Consider the following 12,500-nt stretch of genomic DNA (forward strand, 5'->3'; position numbering starts at 1 on the left):
GAGTGAAGGGGGGGTGAGGTTACACTTCAGACAATAGCTTATAATGAAGGTTCATGGAAAGGTTTTTCATCAGGACGCTTACATGAGTAACACACACACACACACACACACACACACACACACAGAATAATACACCACAACGTTACTCACATGGATGTTCAGCTCCACATTCTTCCACTGGCAGAAACGAGTGAACTTGTCACTGGCGAGAGCGAGGAACAAGAGGAGAGATGAAGAGATAGAGGTTAGCCTTCGAGCCCCCAGCCTACAGACTGTGGTAGTGTGGAGAGACGCCTTTCTGTTTCGACACAAATGGATGAATGGATACTAAAAGCACTTTTCTTCTAAACCTGGAGGATGAAAAACTACAATCATTCTGGCCATTTATCCAACATCTTCCCTTTCTCCTCTCCTCCTGCCCCCCCCCACCCCCCCAGACACCTCATTCTGGCCATTTATCCAACATCTTCCCTTTCTCCTCTCCTCCTGCCCTTCCCCCCCTCCGCCTCAGCCCAGTCTCACCTCTCTATGAACTTCTGGAAGATCACCCCTCGCAGGCTGTCACAGATCTCCACGATGTACGGCTGAACACAAACAGGAGTGAGTTAGTGAGTGTGTGTGTGTGAGCGAGAGAGAGAGAGAGAGAGAGAGAGAGAGAGAGAGAGAGAGAGCGAGAGAGAGAGCGTGAGTGTAACGCCCAGTATGTAAGCAGGGATGCAAACTGGTGAGGGCCCCCCCCCAAAAACGTTATTTTCGCACGGAAACGCAAGAAAAATCCATGTGAAGCCCAAGAACATTTCTTGATTTTCAGACAATAACAAGTCCATAATACACACTTGCAAATAGTGTCCTGGGGAGGGGTGCTAAGGCTCATCGTGACCTGCAATGATCATCTCCGTGTCCAGAGATATGAATACATCAGTCTTCAACGCATTTGCACCTGACAAGCGGTTCTATAGGAGGTGCTTGAAGAAAAGGAAGACACAAATCCCGTCTCGCGTCTCCAACACATTGCCAGGTGCACTACCGGGTGTTAACGGAATTAAAATACGACAACTCATTTACTGAAACAAGGAGTACACGAGCACGACGAAAGTACTTGAGGGAAGAGTGTTTTAACGGTAAGAAACAGACTAAAATGTGAATTTAATAAATGGGTTTTTGGAGTGTCCAACGCTCAATCGAGCACAACGCTCGAGTACGAGTCACTTAGGCGAGATTTTAAAAAAAAAACGTTCCGCTGTCCCTTTAAGACGGGGAGGTTGCCGCGGCAACGGTGGAGAATCGCCAATGTCTCTTGGCTAGCAGTCGCTCCAAACGTAAACATTGAAAAATGACCTAGCACGTGAACAAAACTATGTAAATAGGCACTTTAGTAGACGTTCGGGTAAATACGACCAACTTCTATGCCTGTGTGCTTCTAAATTAGTAAAAATGTATTTCAGCACTTCTCACATTGCACACAGCCCCCCCCCCACGGTTTGTGGCGTGGAGAGACGACAGAGCCTGCCCACGAAGCACTCACTCTGATATGACACCACGCTCTGAAGTCACTTTCACATTGTTTTTGTAGGAAGCGTAGGGATGTATTCTGTACTCAGTCAATGATTTCCACATGAGAAACAGACCCTCCCATCCCAACCTTTGTTGTTGTTGCTGCTTCGCATCCACACTGTTCGCGTGGATTTTGGAACCGAAACGGCGAATATTGCCCCGCGAAAAGCAGCAAAGTTTGCGTCCCCGGCGTGGGGCTGCACAGACACATGAACGGGGGTCAGCGAGCGCGTGTTTCTCACCTGGAAGAGAGAGGGAGGCACCTGCTTCTTGGCCAGGTGAGTCTGAACGTGATCCACTGCTTTCTTAGAGAAGGCCTGAGAGAGAGAGAAACAGAGGGAAAGGGGGAATCGACAAGAGTATGGGGGGGGGGGGGGTGGAGGAGACGGAGAGAAAGAGAAGGGTCATGAAACAAATATAGCAACAACAAATGAGTCATTCCCAGTGCAGTTTGGCATGCAAATGGTTTTAGTTCGGTCGGGGTGTTCCATTGTGTCTAATCATGTAAACTTCCTCCCTGAGAGGAACAGAACACATTTCAGGCTGACGGGGTTGGACGGTTTTAGGCGACTCTGTTACTCTGTGTTGGGCGTGTCCTTACATGTGAGCAGGAGAGGAGTTCCTTCATGATGTATCCGTCATAGATCTGTCTGCTACGGCACAACCTCTCCTCTTCAGAGTCCAGCTTCTCGTAGTCCTTAATCTGACACACACAGGGGTTAACACACACACACACACACACACTTCCTCTGAAACACACCATGGAATTAGCCTAATCTCAAATGTCTCACATGCCCGCAAATCCAACAGACAACACACTAGACTCTTGCTCTCTGACCAATGTGAGTGAGTGAGTGAGCGAGCGAGGGGTAAAGAGAGAGACAGTTGGGGCAGACAGATTGAAAGATATACACTTTATTTACAAAAGTATGTGGACACACCTTCAAATTAGTGGATTCTGACTATTTCAGCCACACCTGTTGTTGACAGGCGTGTAAAATCGAGCACACCGCCATGCAATCTCCACAGACAAACATTGGCAGTAGAATGGCCCGTACTGAAGAGCTCAGTGACTTTCAAATCATGGCTGCGTCACAGGATGCCACTTTTCCAACAAGTCAGTTCGTCAAATGTCTGCCCTGCAGAGCTGACCCCGGTCAACTGTAAGTGCTGTTATTGTGAAGTGGAAACATCTAAGTGCAACAGCTCAGCCAGGAAGTGGTAAGGCCACACAAGCTCACAGAACGGGACCGGTGAGTGCTGTAGGGTGTAAAAATCGTCTGTCCTCTATTGCAACACTCCCTACCGAGTTCCAAACTGCCTCTGGAAGCAACGTCAGCATAAGAACTGTTCTTCGGGAGCTTCGTGAAATGGGTTTCCATGGCCGAGCAGCCGCAAACAATCCTACCTGCCCCAATGCATAGTGCCAACTGTCAAGTTTGGTGGAGGAGGAATAATGGTATGGGGATGTTTTTCATGGTTTTGTCTAGGCCCCTTAGTTCCAGTGAAGGAAAACCTTAACGCTACAGCATACAATGACATTCTAGATGATTCTGTGCTTCCAGCTTTGTGGCAACAGTTTGGGGAAGGCCCTTTCCTGTTTCAGCATGACAAAGCCCCCCTGCACAAAGCGAGGTCCATACAGAAATGGTTTGTCGAGATCGGTGTGGAAGAACTTGACTGGCCTGCACAGAGCCCTGACCTCAACCCCATCAAACACCTTTGGGATTAATTGGAACGCCGACTGCGAGCCAGGCCTAATCTTCCTAAATCAGTGCCTGACCTCACTAATGCTATTGTGGCTGAATGGAAGCAAGTTTCCGCAGCAATGTTCCAACATCTAGTGGATAGCCTTCACAGAAGAGTGTGTGAGGCTGTTATAGCAGCAAAGGGGGGACCAACTCCATATGAATGCCCATGATTTTGGAATGAGACGTTCGACGAGCAGGTGTCCACATACTTTTGGTCATGTAGTGTACGTGTGCACTTCCTACCTCTTCGTAGAACTTGAGCTGTGGCACGGCCTCGTCGATTTCAGTCAAACAGAAATCTTTGAACAGAAGAAAACCTGAAACAGAGAAACACACACCGTCAGCGAGAACACACACACACAAAGTTGTTTCTTTGACATTACCATATTAAATTATACGATTCTATTTGTGTACACGTACGTGTGTGTGTGTGTGTGTGTTTTGAACTAATTGCAGGGGAAGTCCACGTCACTGGCAACAAAGCTGCTGGGGTTGACTTCCACACACAGCCCTTTCCTTGGAGACTTAGGCCTGTAGTGGATTGGCCTTAAGAGAACAAGATTCTCATCTCATTGAGCCAATCCCCTATCAGACACACACACAGTCTGCAATGTGCCTCAGACGGAGCACAATGACAGGGTGTGATAGTACCATCATCTCACACCTCTACAGTCTGCGTATTGTCTACAGACCACCGCCAAAAAAAAAAAAAAAAAAAAAAAACGCTCGCCACACACACCATCTACGGGAACCCATCGGAAACGGCGCTCAGAAACTAGCCCGGGCGTCGCCGTGGTAACCCCCGCCCGTTGCCTTCCCGGCACGTGTGTCCGTCTCTTCCCGGGGCATTAGCCGATTAGCATTACTGCTGCTAAAATAGACGGGCTAACGAGATGACACGGGGAACAGCCTTGCAGAGACAAACAAACACGTAGGTTACTGGGCGTCTTCTTCCGACGCCACCCACTTCCCCTTCGCTCCAAATCCTTCCTCCGCCTGATCGCGCTCTCTGCAGCGGTAGATCTAGTAGTGTGGGTTTACAGACGGTAAAAATACGAGTGGCCCTAAAACCACAGGGAGCAGAGCAATACAGATCAAGTCGATTGTCAGACGAAATCCCATAAACTGATCGTCTAGGCCTCGCCGCCCACCAGGAAGCACAGGCGACAACGAGGGGGTGGACAACCACGCCCGGGTAGAAACCTTGGCTACCAGAAGTTCGGGGTGAGGAGGACGGGTAGAGGAGGACAGAAGTAAGGAGGATGGTAGACGAGAGAGTAAAGGAAAGAGGGGACGTTAGAACACTGTTCACTCGCCCGTCTCCTCTCTACGACCGTGCGACTATCACTTCACACAAAACACCACAACAGTCAACTCTGGCCTCCCTGTCACAGGTAGACAAGGTTATTTAAAGAACGGGGTCATCTCACAGTAACACCGGACACACAGAGTACCCTCACACACACACCATGCAGGCACACAAAATACACGCGCGCACGCACACGACAAACTAGATGGACGAGTGTGCTGCGGTTAAAGAGATTCTTGTTTACTTCTGTATACTTTTTAGCCAGTAGTTCTGAAAGTGGAGTTCACTGACCAAAAGTGGGCCCCGAAAATAGCGTATTACATCATATACGTGCACCCATATCCTCGCTCTCCCTCAGCTGTGTGTGCTTCTGGCAAGCTGTCACTCAAAGAGCGGAGGGGCTGAAGCTCATTGGCGAGGACGCAAATTGCCAAGGGGGGGGGGGGGGAATAGAAATAGAATGGCACAGGCTCCAGAAAAACAGTCGCTTTCAATCTAGGGATTTTCTGGATAATCGATGTAAAACAAGACTTCTGCTCATAGACTGTGTATGAACTAGGCACGGACCTATCCAGCCCAAAAAACGTTGCAGTTCAGAGTTCAGAGGCTTTAATTAACTGAGCTGTCATGAGCAGTGTCTCTTCATAACCTCCCAGAGAGAGAGAGAGAGAGAGGGGGGGAGGGAGGGAGTGAGAATGATGCACTGTTTACTACCTCAGAACGGAGGGAATTGCATCTCATCTCATTTCATTTGTCCCACTGATTCACTTAAAAAAAGGCGACCGTCTGAAGAGACGGCGTTCGATTCGCCAGCTACCGGCGCGCACGTTAAATCAGACACGCACGCCCAGTTAAAAAGGAGGCGCTGTGGCAGACGCCGTTTGACGCTGAGCCATGGCAGCACAAGACCGTGAGATGGTCTCGGCGGGGAGGGGACTGGATTGACTGTACATTGCGGATGATGAGCGAATCGTCAGATTTCCCCTTTGTAGTACAAAGTGCACAAGGCCTTGTCGCAGAGCTAAAAACCCTCCCAACACTACATACTGCTCGACGCCCCACTTGTGCGTTTTTGTGGGTCTCCTTTCTCCAATGGCATCCATCTGACCCGCGCTGAGTACACACACACACACACACACACACACACACACGGAGAATGCAGGGAGGAAAAACAAACTACTTTCATTCTCTCCCCTTCCCCCTCTCCTTTATCTCTTCACTAGGCCCTACGCATGATTTCCTCTCCAGGCCAAGCCCCTCCCTCTCCCAGTCCTCCTCTGTTCCTGTCAGAGTAGCACGCAGACAGACACACACACACACACACACACACCAGGGAACAAGAATTGCCTTACTGCGACCTCTAGGCACACACACACACTCTCGCATGTCAGGATTAATGTGTGCAGAGAGGATCCTTGTTTGCAGCGAGGGTGTGTGTGCGTGCAACGAACGCGCGCTCGCACGCACTCACCCACCCACCCACCCGGGCAACGACGGGTGTTATTTGGAATAAAGGGTGGAAGAGAGAGATTTTATATGTCACTGGAGTCGGGGATTAACAAATCACAGGACACGTCAGCGCTCACTAGCTAATTCAACCAAATGGTCTCACAGAGAGCGCACACACCAAACGCCCGCACACACACACACACACACACCTAGGATGAAACATATGCTTCTCTGGGCTTTGTGTCATTACTGGAATCACCTGAACTGGCTAAATATAACGCGGTGATTAAGTCTCCCTAACTCACAGCTCAACAGTCCACAACACACACACACCTCCATCCATCTCCACTCTTTCACTCCAGTCCTCAGATGTAGGAAGCTTCATTTCTCTTTCTCTCTCTCCCTCCCTCCCGTCTTTCTCCTGGCTCTCTCGCTCTTCCGGCTCACAATGTCTTTCCTTCAATATATCCATGTAGACACCCCCCCCCCCCCCTCTCTCTCTGTTCCGTCTTTCCATCTCTCGTCACTATACAGGAAGTGTCTAATCATAACAGAAAAAGTGTGTGTTCACGCTTTAACCGTCCCCACACATATTTAACCAGAAAAAAAAACACTTTTACGCTCAAGAGGAACAAAACCTGCTCAGAGCTCCAGACTGCAACCATTTAGTCACATTTTCTGACCCTTTGACTTGGCTGTGCACGTAGCAAAATGCATTGGTCGCATCAGCGCGAGCTGCACATTCTACATGGTCACCTCACTCCAAACGCCCTATTTCTTTTTTTTTTAGGAGGCTAAAACCATGACTCGGTCAAACAGTAATGGTCAAACAGTAAATGGGCATTATCCTTATGATTCCTGTAATGAAAGTCCCTGCCCTGCAATGTGCCCGTTTTGTAGGGGCCTGGTTCTGTGACGAGCGACCCACTCATTCCACTCTCGATCTAGCTAACGTGTTTTTGAGTTTCCACTTTACTCGGGTGGTGAAGTAGCCCCAGATAAATAAGCCCATGATATTAGTGCACATTCAGATGTAGGCAAATTCATCTCTATCATAGGCAAATTCATCTCTATTGAACAAAATACATCTTTTTTTTTGCATTCTATTTTAACAGTCAAATATAACAATAGCATAATCGTCAACCCAGAATTCACGACAATTACTGGATCAGGTTGCGCATAAAAATATATTGAATCATGCATTCCTGCATGGACGTGTTCGATGAAACAACACGTTTACTGAATACCATCTCAGTAGTCGATTATACCTCTTAAAACCTCTTCGGGATAGGGGGGCAGTATTTTCACGGCCGGATGAAAAACATACCCAAATTAAACTGCCTGCTTCTCGGGCCCAGAATGTAGGATATGCATATTATTAGTAGATTTGGATAGAAAACACTCTGGAGTTTGTAAAACTGTTTGAATGATGTCTGTGAGTATAACAGAACTCATACGGCAGGCAAAAACCTGAGAAAAATCCAACCAGGAAGTGGGAAATCTGAGGTTGTAGTTTTTTAAAGTGATTGCCTTTACAGTATACAGTGACTTAGGGTTCATTTTGCACTTCCTAAAGCTTCCACTAGATGTCAACAGTCTTTAGAACCTTGTTTGAGGATTCTATGGTGAATTTGAAGGGAATAACAGCCCATGGAAGTAGGTGTCCCATTATAAGGCATGGGCTCAGTCACGCGCAGGGACTTGGGAGCGAGCTGAGTTCATATTCACTCCTAAAGAGAACGGATAGGTCCGGTTGGAATTTTATTTTAGATATATGTTAAAAACAACCTAAAGATTGAATCTATACATCGTTTGACATGTTTCTACAAACTGTAGTATAACTTTTTGGACTTTTCGTCTGGACTGAGTAAGCACGCGCGTTGTGGATTTGGATAGTGAACATAACGCGCAAACAAAATGGATGTATTTGGACATAAATATGAACTTTATCGAACATTTATTGTGGAGCTGGGGATCCTGGGAGTGCCTTCTGATGAAGATAATCAAAGGTAAGTGAATATTTATAATGTAATTTCTTAGTTTTAATGACTCCAAGATGGCGGGTTTCTGTTTGCTAGTTGTTGGTGTTTTCTGGGCTGTACTCAGATTATTGCAAATTGTGCTTTCGCTGTGAACCTTTTTTGAAATCTGACAAAGCGGTAGCATTTAGGAGAAGTCTATCTATAATTCTGTGCATAATATTGATCAAAGTTTATGAGTATTTCTGTAATATTTGTGCTCATTGTGCTCATTCACCGGATGGTTTGGAGGGAAAACATTTCTGAATAATATGCGCCAATGTAAAAATGGGGTTTTTGGATATAAATATGAACTTTATCGAGCAAAACATACATGTATTGTGGAACATGAAGTCCTATGAGTGCCATCTGATGAAGATCATCAAAGGTTAGTGAATATTTTAGCTGTACTTTTGGTTTTTGTGATGCATCTAGTTGCTTGGAAAATGGCTGTGTGGTTCTTCTTGTGAAGTTTATGTCCTAACATAATCTAATTTTATGCTTTCGCCTTTTTGAAATTGGACAATGTGGTTGGAATAATGAGAATCTTATCTTTAAAATGGTGTAAAATAGTTGATTGTTTGATAAAATGGAATTATGAGATTTTAGCTGTTTTGAATTTGGCGCTCTGATTTTCCACTGGCTATTGTCAAAATCAATCCCGTTAACGGGATTAGAGCGCGAAGGGGTCTAATAAATAATAATAAAGTACCGTCAATGACACACACACACATATATACACATATATATATATATATATATATATATATATATATATATATATATATATATATATATATATATATATATAAAAAACTTATTTTTTTCTATTCCGTGAGACAGCAAAAAATAATGATGGTGCTACCAAATCATCGTCTGGTTCCACCAGGAGAAAAGGTTAGTGGGCACCAGGACAAAAGGTTAGTGGGCACCAGGAGAAAAAGGTTAGTGGGCACCAGGAGAAAAAGGTTAGTGGGCACCAGGAGAAAAAGGTTAGTGGGCACCAGGAGAAAAAGGTTAGTGGGCACCAGGAGAAAAAGGTTAGTGGGCACCAGGAGAAAAGGTTAGTGGGCACCAGGAGAAAAAGGTTAGTGGGCACCAGGAGAAAAAGGTTAGTGGGCACCAGGAGAAAAAGGTTAGTGGGCACCAGGAGAAAAAGGTTAGTGGGCACCAGGAGAAAAAGGTTAGTGGGCACCAGGAGAAAAAGGTTAGTGGGCACCAGGAGAAAAAAGGTTAGTGGGCACCAGGAGAAAAAGGTTAGTGGGCACCAGGAGAAAAAGGTTAGTGGGCACCAGGAGAAAAAGGTTAGTGGGCACCAGGAGAAAAGGTTAGTGGGCACCAGGAGAAAAAGGTTAGTGGGCACCAGGAGAAAAAGGTTAGTGGGCACCAGGAGAAAAGGTTAGTGGGCACCAGGGAAAAGGTGAGTCTGGAGCAGGGTGTGAAATTACATTTTTGGTCCACAAGCCACTGTGGCAGGTAGATAAAAAATACATAGAACATTGACCAGCCACATTTTTTGGGGGGGTGCTAATTTACAACCCTGGTCTGCGGCCCTGCTACTTTAGAGCAGACAGACACACACACACACACCGTATGAGGTATTGGCAGCACTTAAGTACCACAGATATTTCAACACGACCAACTTCCTGGTGTTTTGCTACCTTCCTTTCTCTCCACTTTTGCTTCCTCTCGCCCACGCACGCCAGATGCAGTCAAACCTCCTGTTTCATTATGAGCCTGTGAAGTAGGGCTGGGCGGTATTCAGATTTTCAAATTGTAATACCGTCCTTCTCTCACACCAGGATGTATGGTATTACCGGCTTAGTGCACAAGGGGACTCTAGAAATCGCCCCCAAAAAATCCCATCGGGCGTCTATTACCAGAATGCTAACGGAATTAGCACAAGTACTTGCGAATTTCCATGGAGGCTGCTAGCTAGATATGCTAACGAGCACAAACGAAAATAAACAAATTGCAGACAGGCAATCCAGCTCATAAAGTTATACATATATATACACACATAGCCGCGGGAAGTAGGGGTCCTGAGGGTGCTACAGCATCCCCCGGGAAAAAATATGTATTTGATTTTTGACATATACATACATACACACATATATATATATATATATATGTGTATATACATATATATATATATATATATGTGTATATATATATATATATATATGCATATATACATACATACATACATACATACATACATACATACATACATACATACATACATACATACATACATACATACACATATACATACACACACACACACACACACATATGTATGTATATGTCAAAAATCAAATAAATATTTTTTCCCGGGGGATGCTGTAGCACCCTCAGCACCCCTACTTCCCGCTAGCAGCCTCCATGGAATATATATATATATTTATTTTCTCAGGATTCAATTGTTGAAATTTTAAGAGTTGTCCTGTCCCTTTCTCTGCAATTGTCATTCTAATGGAATCCAGAAAGAACAAAACCATGTCCTCAAACATTAAAAAGGTGCAGTTACGCGCAAAGACAAAACATCCAAATTAAATATTTTTATTGATCAAATAACATGGAAAACAACCACTTTTTTTTTGTGCTGTATTAACTTACCATCCTTACAAACCACTTCATGTGGGGTTGAACCAGTAGACTTTCTCTCAGCATGTAGAAAAACAATGGCCAATACAGTAACTGAGTACATTGAAACATCAAGTGGTTTGTGATGATGTGATTATGTGGCTCAGTTGGTAGAGTATGGTGCTTGCAATGCTAGGGTTGTGGGTTTGATTCCCACGGGGGGGGCCAGTACGAAAAAGTATGTAAATGTATGCACTCACTAATGCAATTACTCTGGATAAGAGAGCCTACTATAATGGAAAAGGAAGGAATTGATCATTTCAGTTTTCACATAGAAATAGGTTGCATTTGCAAAGTATTTCAAGAAACTGGAAAACATATCAAGCGAGTATTTTCATATGCCAAGTATTATCAGATGAACTGTTTAGCAAAGATAACTATCAGACTCAAGTTACAACTGCTAGTAAACACTTAAATACATTCAGTACATTTTTGGGGGGACAAAACTAGTGCACTGGGCCTTTACTAGTTCTGTATTAGCAGACCGATATAGACCAGACGGCTTCAGCATGGACCAAAAAAATATTCAGCATCACACCTCTGGTAAAAACGCAAAAGAAAGATAAGATATATACACATATATATATATCTATGTTTAACAATCGCAGCACCCCCACACTACTTCCCGTGGCTATGCATACATAGACAGGAGCTACCGAATGTCAATTTCGATGACGTTAGACGTTTACAAGGCGAATGTGAACCAGAGACCTTGTGCAAATGAACAAAGTTTGACGTCAAAGTTAAGAGCCCTGGCTCTCCGGCAGCATGTCTACACGCTGCGTCTCCGTGGAGTCTGGAGTCGCTAGGGCCCCACAGGCAGACAGACCAAGAACAGAAGGAGAAGAAACCCGCGAGGAAATCAAGATAGCAGTGGCAGCGTGACAAATAACTCATCTCAAAACGGCTTCGACGTATCAGACGCGGCAGAAAGCGAACACAATATCGTGCCCCGTCCACGTCTTCATTCAGCCACTTGCTTAAGACAGCAAGTTAAACTTAGGGGTCGTGTTAACGCAGAATTCCCTCGTATTTCAGGTGGGATTTTTCATTCTTATCTTGCTGCGTTCTGGTAAACGCAGATCTGAAATGCTTCGTTTTGTAGTAATCTCTGCTCGGCATCGGACACATTTTGCGCATCAGTTGCACTTCTGTTTGCATCTGATGAAAATAAAGCTATTTTTGGAACGCTATAGTTGCACGTCCCTGATCAATCTCCCGAAGCAACAACAACAAAACACGACCCCTGTCAATCCACAGCTGGACCCCCCCCCGTTGTGCCATTTACCAACACACACGTGACTGGCTCAACAGTTCCGGGGAGAACTATACAGGCTTAATAATGTCAAATGAACGGAGAACGTGATCGGTTTCATCTCTGAACGCATTGCACAGGTTGACTGCAGGTATTTACTACGATTGCTACGAATATATAAAAAAAACAAAGTGATTGAACAACTTCAAAAGAAAAGAGGCCAGAATATTGTGTGTGTGTTTGTGGAGTGCTTGTGGGGCTGTAGCTAACACTCAAACACACTACGCTCATCTTCACAGTAAAAAGGTCAGTCTATGAATAATGCATGGCACACACCGGTTAGCCTTATATCCCACACGTCGGCCATCAAATCAGGAACGGGCGAACACGCGTCGACAACGACCTCTCTCCCTCGACACTTTTCAGTCTTTCCACTCATCTGACCCACTTTCCTTTCCTTCTACAGGTCTCTCCAGCCGTTCCTACACCCTCCAGCTCCTGGTTTAGAAAGGCAGGGC

General features: G+C 45.4%; 1 protein-coding gene across 1 annotated transcript in view; it reads right to left on the minus strand.

Annotated features, from left to right (window-relative positions):
* Positions 1-150: 150 nt before the first annotated feature.
* grk3 (G protein-coupled receptor kinase 3) overlaps positions 151-12,500 on the minus strand; it is a gene marked incomplete at its 3' end in the record, with an annotated part of 31,151 nt that continues 18,801 nt past the window's right edge. Inside the window, 5 exon segments of the mRNA XM_029768955.1 lie at positions 151-202; positions 523-584; positions 1,797-1,871; positions 2,156-2,257; positions 3,549-3,622. Of these exon segments, the coding sequence (XP_029624815.1) occupies positions 151-202; positions 523-584; positions 1,797-1,871; positions 2,156-2,257; positions 3,549-3,622 (365 nt within the window).

Source organism: Salmo trutta, chromosome 12 (genome assembly GCF_901001165.1).
Source record: "Salmo trutta chromosome 12, fSalTru1.1, whole genome shotgun sequence".
Taxonomy (NCBI): domain Eukaryota; kingdom Metazoa; phylum Chordata; class Actinopteri; order Salmoniformes; family Salmonidae; genus Salmo; species Salmo trutta.